The following is a 13,767-nucleotide window of genomic DNA, read 5'->3' as shown; positions in this document are numbered from 1 at the left end:
TGCCAATATTTTAGGATGCCGCATAGCATGCTGCTGGTATTTGATGATGTTGCACAAGAATTTTGGTATGTTGCAGTGTAATGATCAAATTCTTCATGAACCATACTAATAATGGGTTGAAAAAAGAAAGAAACAATGAAAGAAAGAAAGAGGAGTATCTTACCCTTGATGACATGGAAAAACGGGAGAAAGTATGACATCAGTAGATGGACTTCTCTGCACCAGAATTCAGCCAGGAGGATGCCATACACGTATTGACGTAAATCAGCACTGCATGTACGTGTACTTGTACCCATGAAAGGAGCTAGCTAGGGGACAGCCTGATCGATGGTCATGGATGGACTTCAAGTCTTCTACGGAGAAACCTTCTCGTGTTAGCCACTGGCACAATCAATCATTGATTCTGATGAGGAAAAAAAAAATAACACAACATAACGATAATAGTGATGACTGAGAGAAGTGAAATAAGGTTAGGCAGAAAAATCACACAGGAAAATGACGTAACATGCAAATTACAGCATTGGATGATTTAAAGTTTGGTGCTTCTGCTAGCTCCCAAATGACTGCTAGAATAAAAGATTCCCAAATATTCTACAATGTCGCGTAGCATGCTACTGGTTTTTGAGGATGTTGCACAAGAATTTGGGTATGTTACAGCGATATGCTCAAATTCCTAATGAACCATACTAATACTGGGTTGAAATAAAGAAACAAAGAAAAAGGAATACCTTCTCCTTGATGACATGGTCAAGTGGGAAAAAGCATGACATCAGATGATCCACTTCTTTGCACCAGAATTCAGCCAGGAGGATGCCATGTACACATATTGATGTAAATCAGCGCTGCATGTGCATCATGTACTTGTACCCATGAAAGGAGCAAACTAGTGGACAGCACAATCAATGGTCATGGATGGACCTCAAGTCTTCTATGGACTGCAAGTCTTCTATGGAAAGACCTTTTCACATCAGCCACCTGCACAATCAATCTTTGATTCTGATGAGGAAAAGAAAAACCACGACATAACAATAATCCACAGGTATTAATGATTGAGAGAAGAAAAATCAGGTTAGCCAGAAAAATCACACAACAATCCGTTAGGTGAATGATATACTGGTATAACATACAAATTACAAAATACAGCATCCTTTGCCACTGGGGGATTTCAAGATCAGTGCTAGTGCTACAGTAGCTCCCAAAATGACTGACTTCAAGGACAAGTTCACCTGCATAGACATGTGGGTTTAGTGAATGCAGCAATATTAGTAGAACACATCGATGAGAGTTTGAGGAAAATCGGACAATCGGTTCAAAAGTTATGAATTTTTGAAGTTTTTGCTCAGTCACGACTGGATAAGAAGATTACTTTGGCTTGTGATGTCACATGCGTACGATATAAAGAAAGAATAAAGAAAATTCAACATATTTCCATTTTTCTCGCATAACGAATGAACACTCAACTTCTCTCTTTCAGAAGGCAGGGGGGATAATATTACCCTTGATATATGTCAGTAACAAGTCAAAGAAATGTGCACTTTATTCAGAAAGTAAAGTTTTGTGAACTTCTCTTTTTATTTTCCTTATATCGTTGTACCCATGTGACATCATACACTGTAGTAGTCTTCTCATCCAGCAGTGATTGCGCAGATACTTCAAAAATTCATAACTTTTGAACGGATCGTCTGATTTTCCTCAAATTTTCACTGATATGTTCTACTAATATTTCTGCATTCTCTCAATCCTGATGTATATGAAGGTGGACTTGTCCTTTAAACTGAGCTCCAACACCGACGGTCAGATTAACTAAGTGATACTGATCAAAGTTATTGATCCCCAGCAATAGGTGTTGGAATCGCAGCATCGCGAGGTCCGTGAGAATCGCACGACGAAAAGTGATGGCGCATGATTACACTCGAATATTAAAAGATGCAGGACTGCTTATAGTTTTTAGACACAAAGTGAGGAAGACGGATTAAAATGCCCCAAATTTCAACCAATCTTTAAAACACAACTAACTTAATAGTTAATTTTATGCTTCCAGGCTCAGATTTATGAAGCCACATGCTTGTGTAGGGCCTACATTTCGTGGCGTGGGTGACCATTGCATTAGCATAAAATGTACATGCTACAGGCCTAACTCTTACACTAATGGCGGAGCTAGGTTCAGCAGACGACATTCTTTGATTCCAACACCAAGCCCAGCACTTGACCGAAAGATTGGTCTGTATCTCGTCGACGGGGATATGTTCCACAGAGCAGAGACTGCATCTGGCTTTACGGATCCCCTCCTATAGACATAGTCCGGAGGTAGAGAGCCACAAGTAACGTCAAAAATAAATAAATAAATAAAAGACTCCTCCTCCGGACAGACGAATCTTTCACAAGTTTGCCCAGTACCAGCAACCAGAAATTTATGACATTTTTTTAGGTTATTCTACCAGCACCTACGGACTTCAAGTTCACTTCAGTTTTATCGCCAGTGCCAGTGGCTGCCAGTGCTAAAGTTAGTGCTGAGACACAATCAAAGATTATAGAAGCTTTGAGAGGGCGTATACTCTTGCGATTTCGCACGCAAACGGGTGTAGTACGCCATGGAGCGGGAGCCCAACATGGAGCCCAACGGCAGCCATTTTAGTAATGATACCGCAAGCTTCTTAAACACGTGAGCCTATCGAGCAAACCCTACCTTCCTTTCATTTTCTTCATTTTAAGCACACAGCGGTAGAATTGCGTTTCAGACCTCAAAATATCACAAAAAGTATATTTTATTCCACATTTCATACAAGTTATATATTCCATTTGATTTGAAGCAGAAATGTTTTACACACAATGGTCAGTTTGAACCAATAATGCACAAATGTATAAGGACATATAATTGGCGTGTAATATGAGGAACCCACTAAAAAGCAAAGCTTGTAGGATGTGGGCTCCAAAAATATAACATAGGTTTTAGTACAGTATATCAATGTCAGAAGTGACGTAACATGCAAAATTCAAAATATCGAGAATATTACAATGTTTACGGGATGTACAAGGTATAGTATATAATGTTTATGATTAACTTATGGTATAAATGCTAAGAAAAGTAGCAGGTTGATCAAACTAATGAAGTCATCCGAGCGAGGCATCATTTGAGTATATGCAAAAAAAAAAAAGAAAAAAAAATCAAGTGATTACGGCAAAATAATTAAACATAGGATTTTAGAAAATTGGCTTTGAGATTTTTCTTAAAGGAGCTTAAAGAACTTGAGTGCACCCGAACCGAAGCTAACTCATTCCAGAAAGAAGGGCCGGTCGATGTAATTGTCTTAAGGGCTAGAACTGTACGAAATGGGGAAAAATGATAGGATTCACTGTGTCTTGTAGGGTAAGTATGAATATCACTGTATTTCACAAACATTGAGGAAAATATACTAGGAAGGTCACCTGTATTCAACTTATACATAAAAATTCCAACATGATATAAATACAAATCAGAAATTTTTAACAATTTACTTGAAACAAACAATTCATCAGTGTGATCAAAAAATTGTGCTCGATTTATAATCCGCAAGGCCTTTTTCTGAACCAGATATAACGAATCAATTTTAGTCTTTGAGCAATTCCCCCAGGCTAATATTCCGTAATTCAAGTAAGGTAATAATAAAGTTGTATAAAGAGAATGCAATATTGGCTTTGGGAAGAGATATTTCAGTTTGTGCATAATTCCAACATTCTTGCACAACAATTTACATAAATAATCAACATGTACCTTCCATGAAAGGTTACTGTCAATATAAATACCTAAAAATTTTGTTGAATCTATTTGATTTAACTGTAAACCGTTCATTAAAACTAAACCTGGAAGAGATTTTATTGTGTTACTGAAAACCATATAATTGGTCTTATTTATATTAAGTGACAATTTATTTGCCTGAATCCACTCAAACACCAACTTAAGTTCATTATTCAAAGAATCGAGCAAAACATAAGGGCAATCCCACGATAACTATTACCTTTTTGACTGTTGATATTTGAGCATTGATAATAAAAGTATACCACATCTGTCTCCTTGTATGTATTTATTTTCCTGATCTGAATGAGTGTGTGAGATAGTATAAATAATATCAAGTCCATTCATTGGGGAGATATTTACTCACATCACTTCAACCGTCAATTAACGCTGTGAAACACGCATTGAAAACGGGACATTTCAAGTGTCAGAAATCTCATCAAAATTTAAAAAAAAATCTGCAATGAAACACAAGCCAGAACAGTACCAAAATGTAAATTGTATCGTATTTGAAACCCTCAATCTTTTTACCAATAAAATTTACTTCAGTATTAAATGAAAATAGATTTGAAAGTTAAGCATGTATAGATGCACACATGTCTGTCCGCTCCGTTACGTACCTTCGCTTGTTGATTACTTATGTTCTCGGTCGGCAGATACGCAAGTTTGGGGTTCCTATCATTTCATTGTTGGCTCAGTCTTCAAGTGAGAATTAAAACTTGTCAAACTTCAAAGCCGTTTTAAATTCGCGGCTGATCAAAATTTACTATTGATTTGTCTGTCCACTTCACGAAGGTACGTAACAGATCCTTAAACAGATTCGTCTTTTCAAACAAAGCTGCGTCGGCTCACACCCTTTTATCATATAACAGGCGTGGGTAATGTTTACCAAATTGACACGCTTGCTAGCCCCGTGGGGAATCCCAGAAACTTCCGCCGTGTTCGGTCGAACGCAACAGACCCGTCTGTCCGCCTTGATACGTACCTTCGTTAGTTACGTACCACTATTAAAAATCAATGTTTAGGAAAAATACAGAAAGATCGCCCACAGTGATTCCCAGTGTCAAAAAGAGGCAATAATGTTGCAATGTCAGAAATTATTTTTCCTTCCCTGGCCGACGTGGAAATAAGCGTGAATTTACTTTTTGTGCTTAGGCAGACAGACAATCAACAGCGAACGTACGAACGCGGACAGACATGTAACATTTGTCCTTGTTCGTACGTTTGGGATGTACGAACACGGACAGATTTCACCGAGTCTGTCTTCATTCGTACCTTCGCGTGGTACAAATGCGCGCGCGCGCGAAACTGTGTGTGTGTATGTGGAGTATAGGAGTACAAGTGCAGCGCAGACGAGCAACCTTCATTGCTTGGAAATCGGTCGGTGTGTCGGTGTCACCGGACTGGATCGAGCTTGTGTAGACACTCAGTTCAGCTTGTTGCCAGGGAAACCGTAAGTGTTTTAGTCATATCATTATAATTTTTTTTTTTGCGAAGTTTGTAAGCTGTTTCTTGACAAATTTGCGTTATTAAATTTGATCAATCATGTAAATAATTTTGTATTCTACGGTATTTAGCCGTACGTAGGTCTACTGCACTGTGTACCGAGAAAGTAATTACTGCCTAGTTACGTTTGTCGTTGACATCGTTATTTGTAGAATAGTCCCACTTACTCGCATCCCTGTGTAGGTTTGGGGGTACCACCTATCGTCACCCTGTAAGGATCTGTAGCTTGTTTATTCTAAAAATATAACACAAATTCGCCTAATTCTCACCTCAAATATGCCATGAATACTGCAGTTTTGAATGTCGTGACCGTATCGTTGATTATGAATCTCCGTTTTAAAATAGTCTAGCGCAATTTTAGTGCGTGCGTTCCGTTTTCTTCGCGCAGCTAAAAAGGGTACCTTGCGATCGGCACCCCCTCCCCTCCATAGGTAATACACGTGAATTTCACAGCATAGTATAGGTAATACACGTGAATTTCACAGCCATGCGTCGTTACTGAGCGGATGTGTAATTTTTAGCTTGGTTTGTTTGAGTTTTTTTTTCCCCACCAGCGTTGAAAAACAAAAGCTGGGGGTTGGGGTGCTGATGAATTATTTTTAGGTGTGACCAAAAAAAAAATAAAAAATCCAAACATGTTCTACATTACGGTACCCCCATCCCCTTTCCCTACGTGTATATTAAAATCATATTTTTAATTATTATTACCGTAGTTATGGGTAAACTCGGCCTAGCGGGTAAAGTCGGCCCCCAGCGCGCAAAGTACAACTATCTATAATGCGCGCGCTGGGGGCCGAGTTTACCCGCTATACCGAGTTTACCCATAACTAAGGTAGTACTTAGTTAAACTAGTAGTACCATATCAATCTTATCCTTACACAAATACGTGTGTAGCCAGTTAATCCCATTATAGTGGGGAGAGGGGCCTGAGCATATGAAGTCATGCCACTTCAAATATCGGTACTCGGTGGGGTATCATGGGTCGACGGACTTGGGGGGCCACGCCCTAACCACGCCCCCCCCCCCCCCCATGTGTGATGTTTGCTGGGTCCCAAGGTCCCATTGCTAACTTCAAAGGCTGGGTTTTTTTTTTTTTTTTTTTTTTTTTTTTTGCCAAATCACTTATTAAAGTTTAGTGCCAATACGAGCTACCACATACTTGCAACTGAATGCAAATCACTCCTTCTTATTTGCCCAAATTTAAGTTTAGGTATAAGACTGGATGACTACTTGCTCTGATCATTGCTGAAGAAACAATACATAGGTACCTACTATGATTTATTTCTGCAGCAATGCTCGCAGCAAGTAGTCTTATAGTTTATACTGAAATTTATTCATTTCAAAAATGTAGACAGATCTTAACTTGTGTTTCAACTCTCTCTTTTACATTTGATATTAGATTCTGTGTTTCTCATACCAGTGGTACTTCATAAGCCACATAATTCTTCATGTAAGCACAACTAGAAGAAAGAGCAAAAAATGGTACTACAAGTAAAACTTAGGAGCTTCACGAGGAATGTAAAGGCCACACAAACAGAATCTTGTGAAACTCCTCGTCACCCAAGTAAAGATGCCTCACGTATGAAAAAGAATCTACAGAAACTAAAAAGGGACAATCCTGAAGGTTACAAGGCTTTCTGCATCAAAGAACCTGCAAGACTACGTTTGTACCGCCGAAGTCTATCTGGAAACAACAAAAAAACATGTAATGAAAAAGCAAAAATTCGGATGAGAAACTATAGAAATAAGAAGAAACTAGAACAAGAAAAGGACCAGAGTACAGGCAGGGACAAAGTTGATGCACCACCAAGAACACGTCTCTCAGACCTACGGAAAGAAAAACAGAGAGAAAAATGAAGAGAAGAAAAAAGAAAACAGAGAGCCAGATTAACTTCTCAAAAGAGGAGGAGGATTAGGGAGAAGGATGCTGCACACAAGAGAGACAATCGAGAGAAAGAGAGGGACAGAAATAGGAAGGAACACAAGGAAAAGAGACAAATACAAGAGAATCAAACACATGAAAGCAACAAATGCTACAAGTCAAGCGATGCTCAAAGAAAGGCGGTGTACAGGGCGAGAAAGAAGTTGCCATCCAGTGCCTGCAAGAGAACGGATGTTATATCTTCTCTCTCGAAGAGATTGTTGGCCCGTTCTAGACCTAAATCTGATCAAGGCCAAGATGAGACACTGGACTGCATAGGGAAGGCGCTGACATCCATGAAAGAAAGAAAAAGAGAATTTATGGGTGAATTCACAAAATACACTGACCTAAAACATGGCCTGAGACAAAAAGCTGCTGCACATTTGGGTGTGTCTGCCAAGGTGCTGAAAAAATATAGTAAAATGAGACGTTCCCGTGTAAATCTTCTTCAAAGAAAACAAAGAAAGGATGCCTTCCAAGAAAATGTTCAGAAATCTGTGGAGAAGTTTCTTGAACGGCCTGATATCTCTACATGCCTCCCGAATAAAAAAGCAGTTGGAAAAGATTTCAAACCAAGGTATGTCCTCCAAAACACGATGCAGGAAACACACAAAAAATTCTGTAGTGAGCACAAGACAGTAAGCATGGGCATATCAACATTCTCTAAACTACGACCGAAGCATATCTGGTTACAGAACAAAGCAAAATTACAGCAGTGTCTCTGTGAAACTTGCACGAACATTGACTTGAAGTTGTCATGCCTCAATCAGGAGCTTTCAGGTGCAGGCATTGAAAGAATCAACAGCAGGTACACCTTGTCAAATATGACACTTTGTAAGGATTCTGGAACAGAAAACCTCGGTTGCATCGATCGAAAATGCAAAAAGTGTGGAACAAAAAAACTCAACAACATTCTTAAGCCATTAACGGATTCAAAGGGAGACAAAGTTGTGAATTGGAAGCGATGGCAGTCACTCGAGTATGCCCCTGGGAAGAAGAGAATGGCTCTTGTTCAGCACACAGGCACAATCCTGCAATTGTTAGATGAACTTCAAACAGAGCTTACACCATTCGCAAGCCATCTATTTGAGGCTAAATGGCAGCAGACTCAATTTGTGTCCATCATGACGTGTCCTCCTCCGTCTGCAGTTGTAGCGGTTATGGATTTCGCCGAGAATTATGTTTGTGTAACTCAAAACGAGGTTCAGTCCGCACACTGGTATCAAACAAACATAACTCTGCACCCATTCGTAACATATTATACATGTTCCGATCCTACCTGCACTGACAGTTCAACAGTACGTGAAGCAGTGGTGATAATTACCGCAGACAACAATCATGATCATCACGCTGTCAATCACTTCACCACCTTGGTAGCTGATCATCTACACAATCGTGACCCAGCTGCAGAGCGTTTCATACAATATTCAGATGGTTGTGCAGCTCAGTACAAATGTAAAACGTCCTTTACGGACATTTCATTTGCTCCTACCAGCTTGCCCTTCAGAACCGTTGAGCGCCATTTCTTTGGCAGTCGACATGGAAAAAATCCCTGTGATGGGGAAGGAGGGGTCATTAAAAATTGCGTATCCAGAACTGTGAAGGCCAACCCGTCAGTTATTGTTGGGGACAGTGACGCCTTTTTTCAACTATGTACTGAGAAGCTTAGCAAGGGGACCAAGGACAATGATGGGAAGTGTTGCCATTCAAGGAGGACCTTCATGAAAGTTTCTCCTGGGGACATCTGTCGTGATAGGAGGGAAAAAACAGATGTGGAAACGGTTAGGGGGACCCGACAGATCCATGCTGTTCTCGCGGTGGAGCCATACCAAATAAAGACCAGAAGATTCTCATGCTTCTGTCAAGGGTGTTTGCAGCAAGAAACCTGTGTCAATAAAGGTGTTGTTGATGCCTGGCAGTGTAGAGAAATCAAGAAGAGGTTCAAAAACTGTAAAAGTGTAAATCAGGACACTGCTAAGATCCATGTTCAAGTGTCCATTACTGATGAGGAAATTGAATACACCGCAACTCCTGTCCAGATCCAGGATACCAGAGAAGATCCCCTGGGCTTGATCACCGTAGAAGGTCCGGATACAGCCTATGAGAACCAAGTCACGGGGCAGGCCAGTGCTGCTGCAGATGGTCCAACAGCTGAAGAATCTAGGAGGCTTGAAAGGGTACATTTTTATTATAATTAATTGTTACTACTTAGTTGTTTTTTTTTTAATAATGTGAAAAGGTACTTGAAATTTAGTGAGTTTCATGATTTGCCACTCATTGTTTAGTTTCATAGATTGAAAAGTAATAGCACGTGGAAAAAACTACCTGAAATTTCATTGCTTTCTTTTTCACTTTAAATATTACCAGGTTGTTATAACTGTAGAGAAAATCCAATAAACAAATGTGATTCTGATATGGAGAATTAAACCAGTTATCTAAAATTTATTCTATCATCAGAAACACGTAATTCAAGTAAGTATTCCTGTTGCTAATAAAGATATTGATTGGATATAAATTGACGTCACACTTTTCACTCGACTCCTGACCAGGATGAGATGGTCTCCAGAGACTACCAGGGCACGGAGGCGGTTGAAGATGGCCAGGACACAGCAGAGTCAGAGTGCCACCAGGTAACCACACTAGTCGGTGCTTCTGTTGATCATCCACCCGCAGCTGAGAAGTCCAAGAGACTGGACAAGGTACTTGAAATTTAGTGAATATAATGATTTGTTACTTGATGCTTTTTTTTTTGAGAGAGAGAGAGAGAGAAATTGGACCTGATAAAATAAATTTAAGTTTCTTTCCTAATTTTTTCTTACTTTGAATATTGCCAGTTTGTTATAGCTTTTGAGAAAATCCAATGACCCAAGTGTAATTCTGATATGCAAAATAAAACCAGTGGTATTAAATTTATTCAATGTGCTCCAAGTATTCCTGTTGCTGATAAAGATACTGATTAAATATAAATTGACGTCACACTTTTCACTCGACTCCTGACCAGGATGAGATGGTCTCCAGAGACTACCAGGGCACGGAGGCGGTTGAAGATGGCCAGGACACAGCAGAGTCAGAGTGCCACCAGGTAACCACACTAGTCGGTGCTTCTGTTGATTGTCCAACCATGGTGGAAAAGTCCAGGATAGTCGAAAAGGTACTTAAATTGTTGTGCATTTGAGTTGTCACTCATCGTGGTTTTTTTTTTCCTGCAATAGTGGAAAATGACCTTAGATTTATTTACTTAAAATTCTTTTTTTTTCACCCTTTACTTTTGATTAGCTGACTGACAACTTCCAGTGCGGAGACTTCGTGCAAATCAATATTCCAATCGGAAGAGAAGGGAAGATGATGGAGTTTGTCGGAGAGGTATGCAATTACTTCAGCAATTTTTATGGTCTATGTTTAAATCTCACTTTCGTTCTAATTTTACTGAATAAAAAAACATGATAATCCCTGAAAACTAGCACTTTAATGTCCTTGTACCTACATTACGAATTTCCCAAATACATTCTTTATTCGTGTGTATCTTCTAGTTTGCAATCTCATATTTGCAGTTCTCTCGAAATCTTCATCTTCTGGAAATCTATATTCTTTGGAAATCTTTATCCTCTGGAAATCTATATTCATTGAATGCACAGAATAAGCATTTCTTCTCCTATTTATTCTTTTATGTATTTGTTCATACTGCTTGATGACCCCTTTTTCAAAATTTTGTTCAAGTAGTTGCCTCAAATCATTCAAATGCCCCATCTCCCCCCCCCCCCCATTTGAGAGTGTTGTCCTAATTACCCCATTTTTCCCTAGCAAGTAGGTACTCCCCTATTACTATGGATACAGACCCCCTTCCCAATTGTTTTAATTTCTTAATTGTACATCCTTTCTTGCAGGTGAAGGCTGTTCTAGATGGTGATGTAATCATCAAGTATATGGAAGAAGTCCGCCCTGGTGTTTTCAAATGGCCAGCTAAAGATGATATATCCCAGGAACTGGCTTCCAGCATCACCAGAACGCTACCAGATCCGGTGATGCTGGAAGCCTTACGTTCCTCAAGGACCCAATTTTTCTCCTTTCCTAATGCATCCGAAATTTAAAGGACAAGTCCACCTTCATATACATAAGGATTGAGAGAATGCATCAACATTAGTAGAACACATCAGTGAAAGTTTGAGGAAAATTGGACAATCCGTTAAAAAGTTACGAATATTTTAAGTATCTGCGCAGTCACTGCTGGAAGAGAAGACTACTATAGTGTATGATGTCACATGCGTACAACTATATAAGGAAAATAAAACGAGAATTTCACAAAACTTTACTTTTTGAATAAAGTGCACAGTTCTTCGACTTGCTACTGACGTATGTTAAGGGTAATATTATTCCCCCTGCCTTCTGAAAGAGAAAAGTGGAGTGTTCTTTTGTTATGCGAGAAAAATGGAAATATGTTGAATTTTCTTTATTCTTTCTTTATATTGTACTCATGTGACATCACAAGCTATAGTAGTCTTTTCATCCAGCCGTGACTGAGCAGAAATTTCAAAAATTCTTAACTTTTTAACGGATTGTCCGATTTTGCTCAAACTTTCACTGATGTGTTCTATTAATATTGTTGCATTCACTCAACCCACATGTCTATGAAGGTGAACTTGTCCTTTAAAGCAATAACATCACTCACATCTAAGAAATGTCTTCAATCAATCTGCATTGGATTATGGCATTTCTAAGCTTCAATATTCAGTTAACTTAGAAACTCAAATTACTGTTGTAAAGAAGTTGTACAGATGCTTGTACAGCAATGTGATTAATGCTACTTTCACGATACAAAGATAATTGGCTATTGAACTTCTGGAATATGAGCACAGGAAAAGCTGTGAAAAAAGTTGGATTTTACCCTTAAAAGTGACATGAATATTTATTCTTTAAAATTCTTTGGATGATGAAATTTGCTTTGACATTTTGTCACACCTGAAGTTTTTTTTTTTTTTTTTTTTGCTGCAGAAATGTGAATGATGCTCATTTACAGTAGACTGTAGACTATATAATATTGAGCATTGGTATTCTCAATGGGATTCAATATGACCACTTACAATGAAGCAATGTTCACCCAAGTCGATTTGCATGTAACACAATTCTCTTACAACGAAGTATTTTGCCTGGTCCCAAGCAATTGACACATAACTACATTGGTCAAACTTGATGTTTGATGTTTGAATTTGTAATGTGAGGAATGTTACTTTTAGGAAATTAATTTGCCATGTAAATTTCAGAAATTTGGAACACAGGTACAACCTCGAGAAATCTATTTTAATCTCGCGGTTTCATTGTTGAATTGACATGAATTTGTCTCATGCACGAAGTGTATGTACTGCTGAAGAATTGTGAAATAATATTTATGTACGGTAAACCAATTTTTCCCTCTCAAATAAAGCGGAGTTCACAAAGGGAGATGAGAGAGAGGATGTTACCATTGTACATTTATGTAAATACAATGCAAACGTTGAATGTTCTTGATGGGATTCAATAGATTATACTGTATGTATCTGAGTAAGATTTCCACCAAATGATGCTAGATCAATCAGGAAATGATACTACTTGCCATGAATTTGTTTACATTCCTGCATGTATCAAAAAATATTTGCTAATCTAAAATTGTGTCATCTGATTTACAGTTACTGTACTTGACAGGAAAAAAAATGCCTTGTGAATCTTTCAAAGTTGAACTTGTGTACGGCCTAGATAAATCCATTTTATCTTGGATTTCATTGTTAAATTGAAATGAGCAAGATTTCCAATTGGCCTTGAAAATGAAACTACTTCTCATAAAGTTGTTTGGGAAACTGTGCATGTCATGCATGCTAGCTATATCGATGTTTGACAATGTTTGCCTTCTTTGCCTTCATGGATTTCACTTTTGAATTGACATGACGTTTGTTATTGCTGCATACTACATACAGGTAAATCAATCACTTTGTTATAACAGGATTTACCTGTATACATGCATGTATGGCTGAAGAATACTTACATGATATTCAGGCTAGTTTGTGTTTCTTTATGACGTTTCCATTTGTAATTCATTATACACTAATGGATGTTATTTGAGTGCTCTTATAAACGTATGCAAGTGAGTCCATAAACATTTACCTGTTCGTCATGATGGTCTGATCAATTTACTACATGCGCCGCAAGCAAACAATTAAGTCAATCATAACATTGCTAGTCATATGGTGTGCAGGTGACTGGGTATGTCAATGAGGGAATGTGTTGAATAATGCAATATTGACTTGCCGTAGCGGGGGGTTACCGTAACATACAATGATATTGTGGAGATGTTTAATTTGTGCTTGCACATCTCATTTATGTACCTCAATTATGTACCTCAGTATGCATAACAACAATAATACATTCAAGTTTCAGAGAAATAATGTGTGGCAATAGCTGAGATATTCATTGTGATGACAGATTTGACCTGAAGAAGAGTATTGAGCTAAGACCTGGACTGAGTTTTATTATGTACATGTATAGCACTCAAGCAAGTAGAAAGAGCAGGAACTGAATGTGGTATTTTTAAAGGTTCATG

At 38.5% G+C, this 13,767-nt stretch overlaps 1 protein-coding gene across 1 annotated transcript; it reads left to right on the top strand.

The window, feature by feature from the left end:
* The first annotated feature begins 7,654 nt into the window (after positions 1–7,654).
* Positions 7,655–11,287, top strand: LOC140229654 (uncharacterized). Its single transcript, XM_072309896.1, has 5 exons — positions 7,655–9,376; positions 9,749–9,898; positions 10,201–10,350; positions 10,476–10,562; positions 11,084–11,287. The coding sequence occupies exons 1-5, from the start codon at positions 7,796–7,798 to the stop codon at positions 11,285–11,287; spliced, it is 2,172 nt and encodes a 723-aa protein (XP_072165997.1). The 5' UTR covers positions 7,655–7,795.
* Positions 11,288–13,767: the final 2,480 nt, after the last annotated feature.

Source organism: Diadema setosum, chromosome 6 (assembly GCF_964275005.1).
Source record: "Diadema setosum chromosome 6, eeDiaSeto1, whole genome shotgun sequence".
Classification (NCBI taxonomy): Eukaryota; Metazoa; Echinodermata; class Echinoidea; order Diadematoida; family Diadematidae; genus Diadema; species Diadema setosum.
Note: the sequence above shows the minus strand (reverse complement) of the source record. Positions and strands in the feature narration are given on the sequence as shown.